Raw genomic sequence first — 21,007 nt, 5'->3', positions numbered from 1 at the left:
TCATTTAGTTAATTGTTCCTTCCGGTTAACGAGATTCGAAGATCCGCAGATCATCATTTATTTAGTTCATTGTTCCTTCCGGTGAACAAGATTTGAAGATCCAAAAGAGCCATGGATCACCGTTCATCATTCCTTCCAGTGAACAACATTTGAAGATCCTACTGAGATTAATCAAAAAGAATGAATCATTCGCGATTGACCCATCACTGGTTGTAATCTTTTTTTTTTTTTACCTCTCTCGCTATTCTCTGTATTATTAATGATTCTGAAAATGAAATCTTTTTTTTTTTACCAATTGCTGCTTATGTCAAAGTAAGTAGAAATACATCGTGTGGCCCTATGGATTTCTTTAGTTGGATTTGGACGAGGGTAATCGTTAGAGCTTAAGGCTTAATTCATTGGAAACCTACAGCCATTTTAATGCCCCTTTTCAGGTTGGTCTTGGATGAGCTATAGGCCTCCGCATTGCCAGATCTGAAAGCAGCGCTGCCTTTAGCAGTTGTTGGACCTCTCTGTTTATCCACGACTTCTGGTTGGGGAAGGTCTTTATTCGTTTATGGGTGGTGACACTGTTGAAGCAGATGTTAAGACAAAGATTGTGCAAATAATTTTAGCAGGCATTCTTCTTTTCAAATAATTTCACACAGCCATTGGAACTACTCAGTGATATCTTGTAAGCAAGCTACTGTTTGCTTGCTAGATAGCCTTTGTTAAATAAAACCTGAAAATAAAGATAGCTATCTAACAACAACTTAACAATATTTTTTAGCCAGAAGAAAGATGAAATTCTATCACGTTCATCCGTTCTATAGCTATTAAATTGTGCTGATTTTTATAAGCATTTTACTTATTGTGAAATCAAAACCATTAGCTACAGTAATCCACTTAGCCAGCCTACACACAATGCTCGTCATGAAAGAATGAAAGAGAATGTTGGATTAAGTCGCAACGAGGACACATCATTTTTTCACAATAAAGGAATTACGCAAAAAAACATTATTGAGGGGGACAGTTTAACCCATTCCTAAAATTGAGGGGGACATGCCCACCCATCCCCCTTGGCTCCTACTTGCCTGTGTATGTCTACAACAGTGGTAGAAATGTGACTAGACACCTGGGGTTTACCTAGAGAATTCAATGAGAAATTTGGTGAACTTCAGTCGACCTGTTTCCATAAAATGTTTGCGTAATCTAATGTCAAGGAGGAACTGCCATTTACTAGAATTAGATTTTATTATAGTTAACCATAAAAAGGTAAGGGATCCTGAAGAAGTTGGTTGATAGGCCAATTTTGAACCAGAGCACAGATCAGAAGATGTAAAAAAAGACTTAAGACTTACTACATTGGTGGACAAAAGAGACCAATTGTATATTAATGGAAGAAATTCCCAAAAGGGATTCATGTATTTATCTCAGCCATCTATTGAATATATTGTGTTCTCCAAATGTATCTTATGTAGAGCTTGATGTCATATCTCTAGTTGCTGAAAAAGCTTTCCATCAAACAGAAAGACTCTACTTAACAGCAGCCATACAGAAATGGAACATTGAGGACGGTTCAGACCTAACTTCAATTCAGGAACCCCTGTGCTAGGATACTCAGCAAAAAATCTCTCTCACCCTATTTTAACTTGCCACCTGAATTTGTTGCATAAAGCCAGATAATCCCCCTGATCGCAGCCCACTTACTTTCTCCTTGAGTCTCAGGTTCATTGGGCCAAATGAGAGTGTGGAGGTTAGCTTGTAAATATTTTAAAGCCAAAATCTGTGAGAAATCAAGATAGAAGAGGAGATAATACTATGGAAGTGAGAACTGAAACAATCTGGGAATTGGAGAGGGGAGGGTAGAGTAGAAGAAAGAGAGAAGACGAATTAGTGATATTGTACCTTGAGGTGGGGATTTAATGAGAATATTTACCTGACAGTCTGGTAAAGATGAGGTTCATTGAACTGCCTGCCTTATGAAATGGAGTGGCCTGGGATAGGGTGAGGTCAAAAGAGAAAATGAGTGGAAAGAAATTAATAGAAGTTGTTGCAGTTGTTTTGAGGTTGAAGTAGCCCAATAACATTTGTGGTAAGCCATCATTTGGAAGTCAGCTTATCAACTTGTCAAGCATATTGAGGAAGTCTTAAAGGGCACTTGTTGGATGATGCATGACAACCTTGAAAATACAAGTGACACTGACAGCATGAAATTCAAAGAGGAGTTAGACAGCCGAGAAAGTCAGGAGACAATTGAAGAGATGAGTAGACCTGTATTACCACCCTGACAAACATGCTCTTGCATTACATACAGCTACATACAGTGGTCTCTTAATTTTTTCCAGAGCTGTATATTATGGACATTTTCTTATATCACTCTCATTTTCTGGTATTACATCTTCTCTATCAGCAATGTAGGAATACACAGGCATATGTGGACCTCAAAAGCTAATTGTCTGTCAAAATTCTGCTGCAGGGCCAGAAGAGGGCACTCATCCCTCTGCCCTAAAAATCTAAAACCAATTTTTTTAAGGCAGTGAATAGGACTGTAATTAGCATATTGTGCCATATTTCAAATTGAGCACTGAAGAGGTGTCTTGACACTTGTAAGAGAGAGGGTGTTAACCCAGTGTCCTGGCTTTCCAATCTGTCCCTAAGTAGTAATTCAATAACGTATGTAAATTGCTTTGGATAACAGTGCCAACTAAATTATGAAAATGTCAAATAAAACCCATCTCCTTTAATTATTATTATTTCTTATTTATGCAGGTTGCTATTTGAGAACTGCAAAACATTACATTACAAATAGAATACCACAGTATACAAAATAAAATCAATGCACATTTCAAATCTAATTCATTTTCATCATATCACAATGTTATATTGATCCATATGTGCCCAATGAACATTTCAAACTGCCAAAGCGGTACAACAAAATCAAGATGTAAAGTATTTTGTACATCCTGCTAGATATCTGGAATAACAAATCTGCACACCTAACAGCGAGAAATTACACAAATGTGTTACGATGATCACATACTGTATGGCTAGTCAAATCTCACTAGGCTGACACTAGCCACATTTATTAAACTCAGACCCAATGAATCAGAGTTCAGTACTTAAGGACTACACACCAAAATACTTAGACTTGAAACAGATGCATGTGACTTGGACTTGTAAACAGGGGACTTAGGACTCGGCACTTTGACTACATCACTATTTTACAGTGACCCAGTGCAAGTGCTCATCAATTCTTGCTTCCTTATCAGCATTTAATAAGTGTTCTATAATAGTGGGACTGTAAGCATTCTTTTGATCTAAGCTATTCTAATGGTTTTGGCACTGAAGTTAATGACTTACTGTAACTTATTGTGTGACTAGGTCTTATATAAGTTATTTGACAGCTAGAAAGTTGTTTGAGAGAAGAAATAATTATAGTTTTATTATGTAAAGTTAAATTAGCTTTTAAAAAACAAGCAATTTGAAGGAAAAGTACTACTACAAGAAACTGTCCTTAAAGTTCTTACCATTTTGCATCATATGTGTGCTCTCAGACAAATAGGTTTACTATAGTTTGCAATATTTTCATTGCAAACTATAGTAAACAATGGAGCAGAAAAGTGAACCTGGTCCGCCCTAAGATAAATTAATTTGTTTGAATGGAGGTTTGAATGTGTGCTACCTCGCTATCAACAAAAATTTGACTAAGAAAACAAGTAAATATTTCTTTTTTCAGTGAGAGTTTCATGACGTCACCTGTACTCATCGAGTTTGAAAAAAGTGACTCCAGCCGAGCCTCTGAATCAAGTCACGTTTTGGGTGGTAAGCTCATGTATAAGGCTCTATGGTTAAACACCCTACACTTGTGTATGTGTTGATTACCCCACTATGAAATATTTATAAAATAATGCTGCAATACCCTAATTACTACAAAAATGTACTGAGTGAAAGCCAACAGTCTGTGGGACAGACCACAGAATTTTGCTAAATGGTTGGAATGCCACATTCATGATGTCCTTGGACTGAATTCACACATACCTTTTTTTTCGTCATGACAACACACACTTACTCAACAGTTTCACTATCCAACACAATGATCTACCCCTGGCAATCAGTAAAGGTGTGTGTGTTTGTGTGTGTGTTTGTAGCCTTGCCCTGTGATCACATGCAAATACCAAATAAAACCATGTGCTAAACAACCAAACAAGAGATTAAAAGGGGTTCCAGGGAACAATCAATCCAATAAGTGTTTGCTGCCAATATGTAATAAATGATTTCAATGGATATCCTGTTGGAAAGATATTTCATAATATCATATAATGTTCATGTTACGTGTAGAAAAAGTATAGTAATCTGACAATTACGGCAAGTGAAATGTATCCTATTTAAACAAATATTGGGATTTTACATTTCACTGCTCTCACATGCAGAGATTTCTGCTGAGAATCTCATTTAGTTCCCAGTAAAATTAATGTATCTCTTTTTAGCCCAATTTTTACCTGGTGAAAACGTGCCCTTTTTCCTGATCTACTCCACATTCTGACTGTGCCCAGACTCTTTGATGAATGTAAACAATTAAAATGCACTTAGTGATCTGTCAGTTTACTCTTGTGACAGGTCAGTCAATAAGCATACTCCTACATTATAGCCTACTTTATACTTCAAATCTTTTTGTTGACTCACCATTAGATTTATCAACCTGAGCCATGTACATTTTTTGAGGTGATCACACAGACATCCCTATTTCCATTAACAATCCCTATTTTTGGTGACTGGTCTCTGGCTAAAGTACCCTAAATTTGAAATAATCAGTCACTATGGCTAATAACAATTTCATGAAAAAAAAATCGGTTTTCACTTCATAAATCTGGTGAGCTGTATATATACATACATTTCTCTTTGCACTGCAATACTTGGCATGAGGGGCTCTTTTGAGAAAGTTACAGTGGCTCAAGAGTTTAAGTTTTTTATGTTCAGTCAGTTTGATTGTTTTTTCATACATTTCAGGCAAAATATTGTAGTGCAAAACATCCCTGAATTCAGACTTTAATCTCTACGGCAATAAATCAGTCCTTGACTATCCATTGTTCTCTCTTTCTCTCTATCCACAGCCAGATCGCATAAAGGTTGTTGCTCTAAGATCCCCGTCCCCTTGAGGTAGAGTTAATGTTTAATTCTACCTCGGTGATATAAACAGTCAATGACAGTCCAGTTAGACGCATAACCTGCCAAGCTGTCAGGCTGGAGCACACCTGTCCCACTACCTGGCCCTAACCTGCGGCTCACCCATCTTTTACCTGTGGCTTAGCCAGGCGTGAAGCTGTACCTTTAAATTTATTACTCGCTGGGTAACTGTTCAGTTCCCTGAAGTTTGAGGTACGAGTCGCCAAGATATATCTGACCAACCTACTTCTTCGAGTTCCTTGTAGGTTAGCGCTAGGTTGACTGTAGTCCAGGTGTGTTTCTGTCTCTTTTCCTGTCTGTTGGAAAACATGGCTTTTTGTAGCGTGTTGTGGAGCTATCGGAAATACCTCCTCATCTTCCTCACCCCTCTGGTCCTCCTGCTTCTGCCTCTGCTCATCCCCTCATCGGTAAGTGTGTGTGTGTATATGTGTGTGCGTGCAGGTACAACTTGTGGGGACCTAAAATAATGGATGTTCAAAAAGGAAAATGTTAACTTGATTGCTTGTTACCATGAAGGAAAAGGCTTTTTAGGCTTAGGATTTATGTTTAAAGGGTCAAAGTGAGAAGTGTAAGAAGTGATGCTTTATCATATTAATGGGTACATTACCTAATTTACCTCAGAAATGGTCTGCTATACATAAACCACAATACACAGTTAATACATACATTACTCGTTGCCCAAGTCTTGACATACCCATGGTGTTCCATCAAAGAATGCCCAGAGAATGGAAACGTACAATATGCCATTAAGCAGACAATGCTTTATGAGAGCAGCTGACAGGAATAACATGATGATGATGTGATGGATATGTCATGGAAGTATCTTTAAATTGATTGCAAAATGTTTAAGCCAGTGACGGGTTAGGGGTTTGGTTTAGGTTAAACTGCACAACTTAGGTGTGAGGTTTAGGGTTAAGTGTTTGTGTTAGATTAAGTGTATCCATGAAGTTTAGGCAATTGAAGTTAAGGAGAGGGTTACATTAATGTCCGGGTTAGTGCTAGGTTTATGTTTAAAAGTGTCTTAGTTTGTGTTGGTGTAAAACCTTAGGTTGCACTGGTCTTCTGCATCTACCCATTCTCTCGATTTTTGATATATATTACGTGTGTATGTTAGAGAATCATTTTCTGGTCCCCATTATGATAGACAAACCCACATTTATTTTTCTATGTTTGTATGTGTGTGGTGCATTAACTTAAAGCTATGGTATGAAAGGAAAAGCTCATAAAGGAAAGCTTTACTTAAAGCTATTAGATAACAACTATGATAATGATAATCAAATAACTCCTGTCCTTTCATCTGCAATTTAGGTTGTAAAATGTCATGGTCTATAAAATGTTTCACAACAACAAGGCTATGGCCGTTTGTTTATTATCATGATAAAAGCTTCCATTCTTAATTTTCACACTAACAAAGTGGTCACTCTTAACTATTTCTTAAGCTAAGGGATAGCTGCTCCCAAATGCATAGATAGAGCAATTAAAGAGAGGCCTGAACATTATAGAAATTACAGCCCATGTTTTGTGGCTATACACTTAGTTTACATTTCCATTGTTTGCATTACTTGAAGTAAAAAAAGGTTATAGCTTTGGTTCTGGTGGGTTACCATTGCTGGACTAAGCTCAATGGGCCTTTAGATAGTATTTTCAAAAATAATTAATGGGAATATATAAAACATACGAAAATATCTGTAGAATGGTATTATCTAAATTTTACTGCCATCTGCCTGAGTGAAGATGTGGTTGAGGTTTTATGCATGTACAGTATGTTCAATAAGGGAGGGATATACAAGTCAAAATCAATGTCTTACCTGGTAGAGATGGGCAGCTGCCATCGCTATTCCTTGTACAATGAACCTGTACAGTATTTATTTCCTGTTATTTTCATTTTTGGGGAGTTTGTCAGCCATGTTTGTATTCTAACACATTTCATCTCACCCTCCCATTTCCTCTGTCTCTCTCCACCTCTTTCTCTCCCTCTGTGTACAGGAGGCTAAATGTGGCTTTGTTATCATCCTGATGGCCGTCTACTGGTGTACAGAGTGTATACCCCTGGCTGTGACTGCCCTTCTGCCAGTCATCCTGTTCCCTATGATGGGCATCATGCAGTCTGGAAAGGTATTCCAACATTAAACAAACATCTGGGACCTGTTTCCTAGGCTTTAGCCTGACTAGGTCTTGACCTTGACCTTTGTGTGTGGGGGTGTTTCTGTCTGTCATTCTGTCTCTCTTTGTGTCTTGCCTAAGGTGTGTGTCCAGTACTTAACGGACTCTAACATGCTTTTCATTGGTGGACTGTTGGTGGCAATTGCTGTGGAGCACTGGAACCTTCATAAACGCATCGCGCTCCGAGTTCTACTGGTGGTTGGGGTACGGCCGGCCCTGTAAGTACACTATGTTTGCAAGAAGCTAGTTACTGAAATAATTTGCCCTATATTATCTGAGAACAATCCAGGCAGATGTAGTATAAGGAGCTGCCTCACTTCAAACATCAACGTTAGCAACATTAGCTGCCATAATACAAAATACAGTCAGCTGTCATGGAACGGCATGGAGGCAGGACACAAGCACAGAGGTTTTCAAGGCAAATATAATTTAATAAACAGAGTCACAAAAACCACTGCCATCGACATGAATACAATGACCAACCGTGAGCTGAACAAATGACAGAACTAAATGCAATGCCTAATGAGGGAGCAGGGCACAGGTGAGTGGAAAACACAGGGGAAACCAATAAACTAAAGGACGCTAAACAGAACACAGAAACAGATACGCCAGAACAGAAACACAAAGGACATAGAAATATTACGACCAGCTCGGCAAAGGTCACATCAGCGTTAGCAACATTAATCATAAGGTTAGTCAGGAGTGTGTTCATACAGTAACAAATTAGTTTTTTTTCAAAGGAAGGCATCACCATCAGGTCATTTTACAATCAACATGGGTTTTCTGTCTAGTTCATAGTACAAAATTATTATGCTTTTCCAACCCTCTACATAAACTTTAACAGGCAAGTATCGACATGTCCAATGTACTTTTGTACATTACTGACCTGGAAAAAGGGTCAGTGATGAGAAAGAAAACATGTCTTTTCCTTCAAGAGTTATGAGAATGCACAGGTGTGTGTTAGGATCGTATTCAGTCCAAACGCAATTTGACCACGTCTCTCTGCCCCCTACTGGCCAACCATAGTAAGTCTCCTTTAAAATACAGTAAGTGATGTATCCCCCATTTCAAACAATACATAACCCTAAATGCGCGTCACACCTATTTGAATAGGCAAGTAGCCAGCCTACCTTAGTAATAGTGGTTGCCGAATTGTAATCATATTAACAAATTTGATTATTTTATATTACTTAGCCTATTGTTCTTGCAAACATCTACACATTAATGCATGTCCTGCATCAACATTAAACAATTAACAATTAAACACACAAACTGTTTGTTCCTGCAAAAAACGACCAGGCTTCATAAGTTTATGTCCTGTGTCAACATGAACAAATGACACTACACACTGTTTAACAATTTGTTCATGTCAATGTTCATAATTCGTTCATGTTAACTATTGTATTCATTAATGGTTGTTCATGCACCCTTATCGGAAAGAGGTTACTGCTGCCATAATACAAAATACAGTAAGCATTGGCAACATTAGCTGCCATAATAAAACATTCAGTCAGTGTTAGCAACACTAGCTGCCGTAATACAAAATACAGCCAGTGTTAGCAACATTAGCTGCCATAATACAAAATACTGCCAATGTTAGCAACATTAGCTGCCAAAATACAAAATACAGTCAGTGTTAGCAACATTAGCTGCCATAATAAAACATTCAGTCAGTTAGCAGCATTAGCTGCCATAATACAAAATACAGGCAGAATTAGCAACTTTAGCTGTTATACTACAAAATGCAGTCAATTAGCTTTAGCTCTTCATTTATTGTATTTCACACAAAACAAGAAGATCAATATGCCTACTGTTGTTATGAAAAACAATATATAGCAATTTAATGCAATATTAGCCAGGTACTGTAACTGCAGTAATCATTACCATAATTTGGGGTCGGCAAGGTAATGTACTGATCATGCGTATTGGGCCAGTAAATGTATAGTTGCAAGACAGTTAACCAATCAACAGTTAAAAAATCTCCAATACTTCGTTCTCTCCAGGCTTATGTCGGGTTTCATGGGTGTGACAGCCTTCCTGTCAATGTGGATCAGTAACACAGCCACCACAGCCATGATGTTGCCTATTGCCCAGGCTGTGCTAGCCCAGCTGAGTGCCACTGAGGCCAGCCATGATGAGAGGGAGTTCCAGGGTCAAGGGAAGGAAAACCAGGCCTTTGAACTAGAAATCAAACTACCCAAAGGGGAACCATTCACCACCAAGCTGGATCTTGTGAAGACTCAGCAGAAGAATATGTGTATGTATATAAAAATAGAGTTGTTCCTGACTAAAGATGTCATCAGTTTACGGGGAGATTTATGGTTCTTTGTCAAAAATGTAACTGCCATGCGGTAAGATTAACTGAACCACTGATGTCTGATTCCAAAACCAATTTCAGTGTTGTATGTTGAAAATAAGCTGTAAAGTCTGAACACAGTGTTAATGATTAATCTTAGACTTATGAGACGAGAGTAGGAACATTTAAAAGTAACATTTTAGTAATTTAACAGATGCTCTTATCCAGGACAGTTTACAGTAGTCAGTGAATTGTCAAGCCTAACCTAATCTCATCCTTCTATTTTCTCCTCTCCTTTTTTCTTACCCCACACCATCCGTCCCTCTTTCCAGATGAGGATGAGGAGAGAGATCTAGACACGACCCTGGAGAGGAGGAGAAAAGAGAGGGAGATGAAGTACAACCTCCTGACTAAAGGGATGAGTCTGAGTGTGTGTTACTCTGCTAGCATTGGAGGCACAGCCACCCTCACCGGGACCACACCCAACCTTATCCTTAAAGGACAGATGGATAAGTAAGTTACACTCAGTCAAGCCCAGGTACAGATAACAGCGGGTATCCTAGCATATAAAGTGCAAGAGTCATTGGTCACTGTGTCCACTGGGGCAGCCCCCTGTAACTGTTTCATTTGAAGGGCTCCAGTTAGAAGCGGAGGTTCCATGTTGAGTGGTACCTCGTGTGCTTTTGATGATTCTTTTTCTCTCTTCATTGTCCTGTATACAGACTCTTTCCAGACAATGGTGACGTGATCAACTTTGCTTCCTGGTTTGGTTTTGCCTTTCCAAACATGATCCTCATGCTGATCCTGTCTTGGCTCTGGCTGCAGTTCATGTACATGGGCTTCAAGTAAGTAGTTAAAATGGGCTTCAAATAAGTTTAAAATGATCAACTTTGATTAGCAAACACAACGTGTCATTTGAACTCAGGTCTGATAATGGGCCTCTGTACACCTATGTAGATATTCCATTAAAAATAATCAATTTCCAGCTACAATAGTCATTTACAACATAAACAATGTCTACACTGTATTTTGGAGAAATCTGATGTTATTTTAATGGGGAAAATTTGCTTTTCTTTCAAAAACTATAAAGCATCTAAGTGACCCCAAACCTTTGAACGTTAGCTGTCTTGGCTAAAAGATTTCCACTTGTGACAACAAACCCAAACACAATATGAACCCAAACTCAGCATATTTCAGCTCTAGGAAATGAACACACAACACACTTTGATAATGACTTTGGTTGCACTTGTGATTTAGAAACAAAACATTTGAAGCTCAATTTAACCCCTGACTAAAAGTATATAGAGTAGAACATATTTTATAAATTGATTCATTTGATTCCTTAATGAATTGATAAATCGACAGCATGAAGAAGTCATTTGGCTGCGGGAAGAAGAATGAGGGAGACGAGGAGGCGTATGCAGTGATGAAGGAGGAGTACAAGAAGCTTGGGAGTGTGTCATTCGCAGAGGGGGCTGTCCTGACTGTTTTCGTTCTTTTGGTGGTGATGTGGTTTACTAGAGAACCAGGCTTCATGCCAGGCTGGGCCACTATACTGTTTAACATTGATGGACAGTGAGTAGCAAATACATTTGCATGCAGACACACGCAAGAACATGATTGACTTGGTACATACTTGGAAACAAATGCATGTGCACACAATTAACTCTTCAACTATAGTAGGACAACATAGGGAAAGCAATACCGTAAAAATGTATTTTTGTAATGCATTTTCAGATACATGTGAATTATAATAAACTGACCAAATTATGTATTTGTTCGGCATATTAAAAACATATTTTAAATAATTTATCCCTAATTTGCTACCAGTTAGCTGAATTACAGCAGCAACAGCTGTCATTCAAACGAACGCCCCCCTCCACATGTAGTTTTACTTTCACATTTGGTTGATATTTTGGGGATAAATATATAATAAGCAATATATATAACAGTAAAATGGTTCCCTGCACTAGTGAGTGCTTGTTTTCTCAGTTGAACAGACATTTTGTGGAGTATGTAATATATAAGCATCCAGAAAATTCACTTGCCTCCTCTGCCAGTGGTCGTCTGAGGAAAGATGATTGTGCGTCTTAGAGATGCTGATGGAGGATGCATCTTTTCCTTTCCATCAATAGCATTTTAGGATGTACCCAAAATAATTTCTGATGAGTTAATATAGTGAATCATTATTAGTTGTCTATTATTACTACAGGTATGCTATGAACATTTGCGTATTACAATGCAGAAATTGCCCATTGAGTGCATGAGGTTTTAAAACGTATTTGGACATTCAGTATCCTATGTAAATGTATTATCCATGTGTTTATTTTCCATGTCAAGAAAATGTAAACGCAGGTGTCTTTCAGGTTTGTGACAGACGGGACTGTGGCCATCTTTATGTCCATGCTTTTCTTCGTCATCCCCTCTCGGCCCTTCTGGTATACTGAAGAAGAGGATGCAGAGGAAGGGAATGAAGGTTAAAAATAGTCAATAACACAATTCAGTTTCACACTTAAATGAACACAGATGCCTCGACTGTAGACGATTCTTGTTCATTTCATTAAAAAAGATTTCCCCCTCTTCTGTCCCCACCTTAGGTACGAAGAAACACAAGGCACCACCTGCTCTTTTGGAGTGGAGCGTGGTCCATGAGCGCATGCCCTGGAATATCATCCTGCTGCTGGGAGGAGGTTTTGCTCTGGCCAGTGGTAGCGAGGTGTGTGTGTACTAGTGATTCATAGGTCATAGGTCAGCAGTTTATTCATCCAAACCCACCTGCCATTGTAAATAACTGACTGAAAAGATGTGATAAAGTGAAAATACTTTTTTCTTGAGCATTTGAAAAGGCTTAGGTCTATACTGAGTCTTTGCCCCCCCCCCCCCCCCCCAGGGCTGAACATTTGACATATAAAATAATTGGACAACGGATGTCTTCGGATCACTCCACAGGTTTCCAATAGGATTTTGATCTGGAAGGCTTCTTCAGAAGAGTCCAGCATTTTTTCTTGAACTATTTCTTAGTTTTTTCGGGGTCATTGTTCTACTAGAAGACCCATGACAATTGTTCTACTAGAAGACCCATGACATTTGACAGAGACCCAGCTTTCTGACTCTGAGTTCAACATTGCGCTTCAAAATGCCTTGGTATTCTCATGATTTCATGATGCTGTGTGCAAGTTAAATGCACCCAGAGCCAGAGGCAGGAAAGCAACCTGATAATATCATTGAACCTTCACTATTTTTGATTGTCGGTAAAGTGTTATTTACATTGAAGGCTTCCTTTTGTAAACATAGAAATGGTGTGTAATTTTGTCTCATCTGGTCATTTGGGTCATACCCACTTTTGATGAGTTGGCGACAGATGATGCAAGTTGAAAGTGTCGTACCTTGTCAGATTTAATCCCTTTGGCAGTTGATCAAAATGTTTCTCCACCATTCAACAATGCTCTGCTGTGATTTTTCATCAGACAAGTCCAGGTAGTCTTAACTTCATGGGCCTTAAAACCTCTTGATAACATTACGTACGGTGGAACATCTATGTCTCTGGCTTGGCTACAATTCTGTGCCTTATCTCCTTAGACAATTCTCTGGTTTTCTCTATTTTCTACATGCTCACTGCAGTACATACATTGACACAAGATAAGGTAAAGGAAATGTAATTCCATCTACTTCTAAAAGGTGGCCAAAATACTGTCCTGCCATTTAACGATTTCTTTGTGGAATTAGCATTAGTAAATTATGAAGATCTTTTGGTTTTGTACAAATGAAAACCAAAGAATACAGTGGATTTCAACAATTTTTTAAATAAACTATGCATTATTTGAATAATGTGCAAGGGCAATCCAACTTTACTTTACTGACTTACTTTAAGTTAATATTTATCGACAATTACCTTTTTTAGAACTATGAAGAAAATTAGGTTGTTGTTTTTTATGCCATCCTGTTTATAACTAGTATATTTGCACCTTGAAATCCAGCCTGTGTAATTTGACTGGGAAGGTCTTCTGCTAATGGTAGTGGGCAACATATCGATGCCTACCTAATGGAGAGTATTCCTAATCTGTCAGACAGGTATTTGTTGTTGTTGTTGTTTCTTAATTACAGTGAGCATTCTTGGGTCTTCCACTGTAGAGGTCCTCGATGGTGTATTAGGCCATTACTAAACTATTGCTGAGCTGACCAGTGCTTTCTTCTTTTAAATGTAAGAAACTGTTAATTAATGCAGGTTATTTACATCACGATGGCTTTAGCTTGACTTGCGTTGACATGTCTTAAGTGCAGACCACAGAAACTGACCTGAAATACAAAGTGTAAAATCAAAACTAGACATTGACAGCTCTGCTGGTCATGCACTAATGATGTAAACAAACACCTGCTGAAAAGAGACAGCTGTGAAACCACTCTTCTCCTCCAAAAACCCATCCTGTATTGTCGCAGGCAGGAGGCAGGACACAGGGGCTTTTACTAAAATAACAAAAAAATAAAACAACAGAACAACTGTACATCGAACAGGATCCAAAACACTGACAGACAAGATACTTGAGGGAAGAAGGAACTTACATAGAGATCAGGGAAACAGATGAGGGAAATAACAACAAGGAACAGGTCACTGTCAATCACACACCATAGCCACTGCTAAAACCCTCCCCATTTCAAAGATTTTCACTTATTTCATCAAACTATCAGATTTTTCATTTCATACAGTAGATCTACATGATTTTTATTTTTCAGTCCATGAAGGTTTTGTCAATTCGGCACGTACAGTTTTCCCCAAAAGCTAATGCTTCAGCCTACGCATTATTGACAGATACATATTATGAAAGACAACCCCCGAAGTAGCCAATAGACATAAATGGCAAATTATTATGCAAGTATGGATTTTCTGATGTGCCTGTATTTTTATTTTGTCAAGCGTCTATTCCCCGTCCACAAAAACGTGTCCTGACCCCAAACCCCAGGTCCTTGGTGTTGTGAGTCAGCCTGTGTATCACTAGTGTGTGTGTCTGTCTGTGTGCGCAGGTTTGCTTTAGTAATCTCTTTCCGCTGTGAGTGCATGTGTGCAGACAATGTCTATAACACTCTGTTTCTATCATACATCTCTCCCAACCCTTCCCTCTCCAGGAGTCTGGTCTGTCTCTGTGGCTGGGTGAGAGTCTAGCGCCTCTAAAGTCCATCCCTCCCTTTGCCATCTCACTGCTGCTTAGTCTGCTGGTGGGGACCTTCACCGAGTGCTCCAGCAACACGGCCACCACCACGCTGTTCCTGCCCATACTGGCCTCTATGGTAAACACACGCACACGCCTCAAGATGCACCAACACACCCTCTATTCCCCCACTCTCTCTTTCCACTGTGTGCTTGCCATCGCGTTGACCGTGTCGTGTGTCCCCCCCCCCCCCGCCCCCCCCCCAAGGCAACGGCCATCAGCCTCAATCCCCTGTACGTGATGCTGCCATGCACCATCTGCGCCTCGCTGGCATTCATGTTGCCCGTGGCGACCCCTCCCAACGCCATCGCCTTCAGTTACGGAAACCTCAAAGTCATGGACATGGTGAGTGCCGCAGCACAGAACACGGAGGCGCACTAGTCCGCCTGCACTACAGACAGTTGACCCTGGGCTGGACAGATGACAGGTTTGAGTACGGGGTGGCGGTCACTTTTGCACCACGTGTGCTTTTGGATACACCAGTGTCCGTTTAATGGCGTGCGTTATTGACTGTGACAATGACACCTTTGGACACGGCACTGTGCATAGTACAGTGGTCCCATGCTTGTCTGTCTGTCTTTCTCCAGGTGAAAGCGGGCTTCGTCTTGAACATGATTGGGATCCTGACCATTAACATGGCCGTCAACACCTGGGGAGATGCCATGTTCCACCTCAGCACCTTCCCTGATTGGGCCAATGTCACACACGGGATCAAGCCCTGAGAGGAGTGAGGGACGGTCAGACGGAGGCGGGGAGTGGTCAGCAAACAAGTGTGCAGGGCTTAGAGGGAGGAGAAAAAGGCTGGGTACAAGAAATACTGGAAGCAAAGGGAGCAAGACAGACCAACAATTCAGATATGGACTCAGAATGATAAGTAAAGATAATGACAGGCACAAAGAAGAAATAGTGAGATAAAGAGAGTATGAGATAAGGAAAGGGAGATAAAGCTAGAAAAACAATGCTGAAGTGAGGATGTCTGAGCTGTTGAACAAGTACACCAGCTACAGTACTGTCTTTGTGTACTCTCTTCCTTAGGGTGTTTTGCAACCATTCGACAACCAGCCAAACTACATTCAAAAACCAAACCAGGATATAACATACAGACTAGCTCAGACTAACAGACCACATACATGCACAACAGAGACTGACAGAAGTTTCAAAGCTCCATAGTGTTAGACGCTTAGATAAAAACAATACATTAAACATTCATATGCTGTGTGAGTGCCAAATCAAATTAGAAACCAAAATGAACATATATTCTAACTTAAAAACCAATATTGAGTGAAGTTATCCGCTAATCAGCAGGCTAGGAGGGTGAGACTTTACCAATTAACAGAAATAGCCAAACTCAAAACATCACACTGCACAAATGTAAAACTAAATTAGCATCTTGGAAATTATTTGTACTAACAGGCATTGCTTTTGAAAGGCTTAGAAATCATGGATAAACCAGAGTATTGTCACTTTTGTTTACCAAAGATTCTTTCCTACGTAGTTTCATATTTCCTGTTTTTTGCTAAAGTAAAGGTACCACAGAACAGAATTTCCCAAAGGGTTGTGGCCCAATTTATATATAAAATGTGAATATTTTATATGTATAAATACATTTTTACTTTGCCAATTGTAGCTATGACAGTCCAGCAAACATTATTTTCAAATGATTTGTAATATTACCCAAAGGAAGTAAGATTATAAATTGATTAAGAAAGATCAGTGTTTTAGAAATAATTGTTTGATCTTCTGCGCAGAAGATAACAATCAGTTATTGTTTTTTCTCCCCCCAGTCGATTTATTGCCTAGTCCTTTGCACTCTGTTCTCCTTATGGAATTAAATGATACACACATATTCCTGACAGTCTTATCTGTATTTCACATATGTTATCAGCAAAAGACTGGCTATTATGGAATAGCAGTGAGACAATATATTAAGAGGATGATGAAAGAAGCCTCCATCTTCACTCCATCTAGAGTGTCACTCAGTAACATGTCAACGACCGCTGTGGGCTTGCTCAGCTTATTTTCAAAGATTGCTACTGTTAGGCTTTACCACGCTATGCTACAAGATAGTTTCTGTGATCTTCTTTCCTGAACCAAAGAACTCCCAGAAGGCTGTTGTTCAGGTCTTCTGTGAAGAGAGCTGTCTTGTCATCCTCCATCCTGTGAAACATTGTGTGCCCAAGTATGTCGTCAGCTTTGTGAAAAAGGCTTTACTAGTATTGGGATGTGTTTTCTTTGAGTAGATGAAGCTCTGAGATGGAATGAGCAAAGAAGGGAAAGTCATAATAATTCTCCAACACATTTCTTTTAGAAGACGCTGACCCTTCTCAATACATTACATTGCAGTGCCATTTCTCCCTAGTGTTCATTCAATGTAAACATATCTGTCCCCATGCCAGACAATGACATATCCCAACTCCCCTCACACCAACATTTTACAGACATTACTATGTACTTTATAAATAGGGATATATAATGTAGGAATATTCTTAGAAAATATTCTTATAAGCACAGAATTGTCAATGTGAATACATTGAAATTTAATGGATTAATTGCTTGTACTTTTAACTTATTATTATAGTCCTTTTTTGGACAAGATGCAGCCATATCACACCCCACATTAGGGTACATGAGTTAATCTGCACTGAGGTTATCGGTATCAGTTTTGTGTTGCATTGACGGTGGTTATTATATTACTGTCATTAATAACATTTTCTTATCCAAAACAAAAGATCACAGTAATCCAAGCTCCTTTAAAGCTAAGGGCCACAATTAGGCATAACAGCACCAGTGGCTGCCACAGTGCCATATCGGTTATGGTTTTTGCATTGAGGAGATCCAGCATCCAGGGAAACATTTTAATGACACACTCTACTGTTATATCGTGCCATGATGTAGAGTTGATGACCAATGATGTCTGTGAGAAAAGTATGGCAAATGGACATGGTCGTTTCACCACTATAACTTCCAGCTTTAACAAATTATAAGATTGACGACTGTTATTGCAGCCCAAGTGGCAGCCTGTTCACAGTGTACCCTGTTCAATGTAGTGGACTATACAGCCTGTCACAGTGTACCCTGGTCAAATGTAGTGGACTATACAGCCTGTCACAGTGTACCCTGTTCAATGTAGTGGACTATACAGCCTGTCACAGTGTACCCTGTTCAATGTAGTGGACTATACAGCCTGTCACAGTGTACCCTGTTCAAATGTAGTGGACTATACAGCCTGTCACAGTGTACCCTGTTCAATGTAGTGGACTATACAGCCTGTCACAGTGTACCCTGTTCAAATGTAGTGGACTATACAGCCTGTCACAGTGTACCCTGGTCAATGTAGTGGACTATACAGCCTGTCACAGTGTACCCTGTTCAAATGTAGTGGACTATACAGCCTGTCACAGTGTACCCTGGTCAATGTAGTGGACTATAATGTGAATGGGGTGGCATCTGGGAAACACGTTATCAGGTCTCGGGAGAGATATCACTGGGGACATGTTTGTAAAGATCAACATTTCTCTATTGTGGTATGTGAAATAATCTGTATGTAAATTCACCTGAACTTAATTTGTTTTTCCCCATGCAAATTTTGTTTAACCCATTAAAGTATCCACTTGTTTTAAGTCCGGATGATCCTTTCTAATTTCTTTAACAGGGTGTATAAACAAGAGGTAAGGATGATATCTAAATGAGAAGAGTATATGATAAAGTCAAAGAACAGTTTAGCTTTTTTACTAAAAATGTATCTGTGAGCCAAGAGAAATGAGGAGAACAGGCGAGAGCAGTTAAGCTCTCTGTTTGCTTCCATTTTGGAAGATTCAGGCCTCTGTTTTTTCATATTGTGTAAGAAAACTTCCCTTAGTTTTGAATGAGGTTTTGGAAGCTGAGAATAATCTTTATTCAAGGGGTTTAATCAAAAAGCAACAAAGCCTTCATCTGACCTTGATATTTCACTATCTAAACCAAGAATTTCAGCTTAATTTACATTGGTGCATTAGATGGCCATCTTCCAAGTACACAGTTGATAGAATCATGACACGTTTGAGTACATTTATTACAGTTGTATACAGTGAAACATGCAGGGCTAGGCATATTAGAGTAGAGACTGACACTACTGTATGAGGGAGACAGGTAAAGAGGGGACACAGAGGTGAAGGGTGGAAAAATGTGTTAAACACTGGTATCCAACTGGGAGTCACATACTGTATGTGAATGAGCCGAGGCTTTCCCACTGGACCAAGGCTCTGGACAATAGATATGATTTACTTATCAATAATTTCCTTTCTTACGTCCCTCCTTATATTTGTATTAAGGTAATTGATTGAGGACAAAAATTACCCTGAATATTTAAACCCTTAGCATGTGATTTGCAACATTTATAACAAACTCTATCATAAAAACATACAAAACACACAGCACATTAAAATGTACTACATATTGCTATCAACAAATCAACATAAAACGCCCATTGTGTTCCTTGAAAACACTGACCCAAAGAGAATCCCAGAGTTTCTATTTCGTCTACGTTCATGACATGTTCATGTACACGTTCTTGTGTTTTCATTAGGAAATCGTTCTAACCACATAAAGCACTGGGTTTCAGAGTCTGTTACAGAGGCCTTGACGAGTAACATCATTTCTTTAACTGCTTACTTGTGCAATACATTCAGAAACTCCAGGCTGGGGGTGTATGTATGGAGTCACATTCAGAGGGCCAGTAAGAGGAAGTGCTTTAAGGTGCCCTTCACCACACTAGGCACCATGATGGTCAAAACTAAAGTAGGTAACATACATTGCAGCAGGTGGGTAAGTATACAAACATTTCCATCAGCGAGGGGTAGTTTGGGCCGGAGCCAGCCGTACCATGGGTCAGAATGTGAACTAGGTGCAGCTGAGCACCAGCACCTCCAAAGACCAACAGTTAAAATGTTAGACACAACAGGTGCTATTTTGCCCTGATTTTACAATCGTGTGTTCCAATCTGTGGTCACTGACAGACAGTTTGGAGACATCGACGCGTTCGTAAACTCAAACTAGATACTGCTCTGAAATAACAGCGCTCTAGTTAGAGCTATTTATGTATTTATGAACGTTCCAGAATGCAATCTGATGAGTCAGTGTGAGATAACAGGTAGCTGCAGAAGCACAAAAATGGGCTGACAGAACAAATAGCAGGGGGAAAAAAGTATAAATAAATTAAAAAGAACAAATAGCGTCACATGGTATCGTGTTGGTCAGTACAGTACGCAGACCAAAAAAATTGGATGAAGAAAAAGTACTCAGCAAGCTTGCTAAGTGTAATTATATGGAAACTTAGTTAAATAATGAAAATAGGTATATTGCCATCTATCTACAGTAAGCAGACACTCCAAAATATGTGGTATTTTACAGTATATCTAAACTGAAGTTTGCTAACTAAGCAAAAACATAATACTCTCAGCTAGGTAGCTGGGCTAATGTTAGCTTATATTCGGTGGAATATGGTGTGTATTGTAGGTAACCACTGGCCAGAGTAATAGAGAACAATCTTGCCTCCAGAATTTACGACTTTGAAGAAGATTTAATGTTTTTTTGATGACGGTGGTTTGATGAGGGTTGATTTTTGAACTCTACTAGATTTAATAAGTAGCTGGATGCAGTACAAGGAGGAAGTAGACAGACTATTTCCAAAGGTAAAATCTAACTAGCTAACTAAACTTACTAACTAAACTAAACTCCAACAATATTTCACTTTTTATTATTATTTACCTGTAACGCTAGCTACATAAACAACTTACAATAAATATAGGTGGATTACTGCATTAAATATTACATTAGTTTATTTACTTTTTATTCATAAATGCATAGGGTTAGGGTTTCCCCTGTGTTTTTCCCTTAACTCCCCAAATACATGTCTCCTCCACATCCAAAATCCAAATTTAACCACTGCCATTAGCTATAGTACATACCACCTCTTCAGAAAATGGGGTGCACTAGGTGTTAGAGTATAACCTTTATACTGTATCTCATTATAGTATAGAAAAGAACATTAAAACAAGGTGTCAAAATGTTTCCTCTTTCTATGAGACTATACATCTCGTGGGGCATTACTTCCTGTATTGGTCCAGTCTCTCCGTGGTGGGTTTTAAAAACATTACACAATACAATCTCTTGTCATCATGACTTGGATACATTTGGGAAG

General features: G+C 39.1%; 1 protein-coding gene across 1 annotated transcript; it reads left to right on the top strand.

The window, feature by feature from the left end:
- Positions 1-5,186: 5,186 nt before the first annotated feature.
- On the top strand, positions 5,187-18,449 carry slc13a2 (solute carrier family 13 member 2). Its single transcript, XM_010899654.4, has 12 exons — positions 5,187-5,573; positions 7,153-7,281; positions 7,411-7,547; positions 9,333-9,586; positions 9,958-10,138; positions 10,348-10,470; positions 10,991-11,200; positions 11,992-12,101; positions 12,223-12,341; positions 14,747-14,908; positions 15,037-15,174; positions 15,417-18,449. Exons 1-12 carry the CDS (start codon positions 5,475-5,477, stop codon positions 15,549-15,551), a joined length of 1,797 nt encoding a protein of 598 aa, XP_010897956.1. The 5' UTR covers positions 5,187-5,474; the 3' UTR covers positions 15,552-18,449.
- The last annotated feature ends 2,558 nt before the right edge of the window (positions 18,450-21,007 follow it).

Source organism: Esox lucius, chromosome 7 (assembly GCF_011004845.1).
Source record: "Esox lucius isolate fEsoLuc1 chromosome 7, fEsoLuc1.pri, whole genome shotgun sequence".
NCBI lineage: Eukaryota > Metazoa > Chordata > Actinopteri > Esociformes > Esocidae > Esox > Esox lucius.
The sequence above is the reverse complement of the archived record's forward strand: the minus strand, read 5'-3'. Positions and strand labels throughout refer to the sequence as shown.

Bases quoted from the DNA above. Each gene is read 5' to 3' on its own strand.
- slc13a2 (XM_010899654.4), top strand. From the start codon at position 5,475: ATGGCTTTTTGTAGCGTGTTGTGGAGCTATCGGAAATACCTCCTCATC. The intron at 5,574-7,152 runs GTAAGTGTGTGT...CTCTGTGTACAG, and splicing joins CTCTGCTCATCCCCTCATCG to GAGGCTAAATGTGGCTTTGT. The intron at 15,175-15,416 runs GTGAGTGCCGCA...GTCTTTCTCCAG, and splicing joins ACCTCAAAGTCATGGACATG to GTGAAAGCGGGCTTCGTCTT.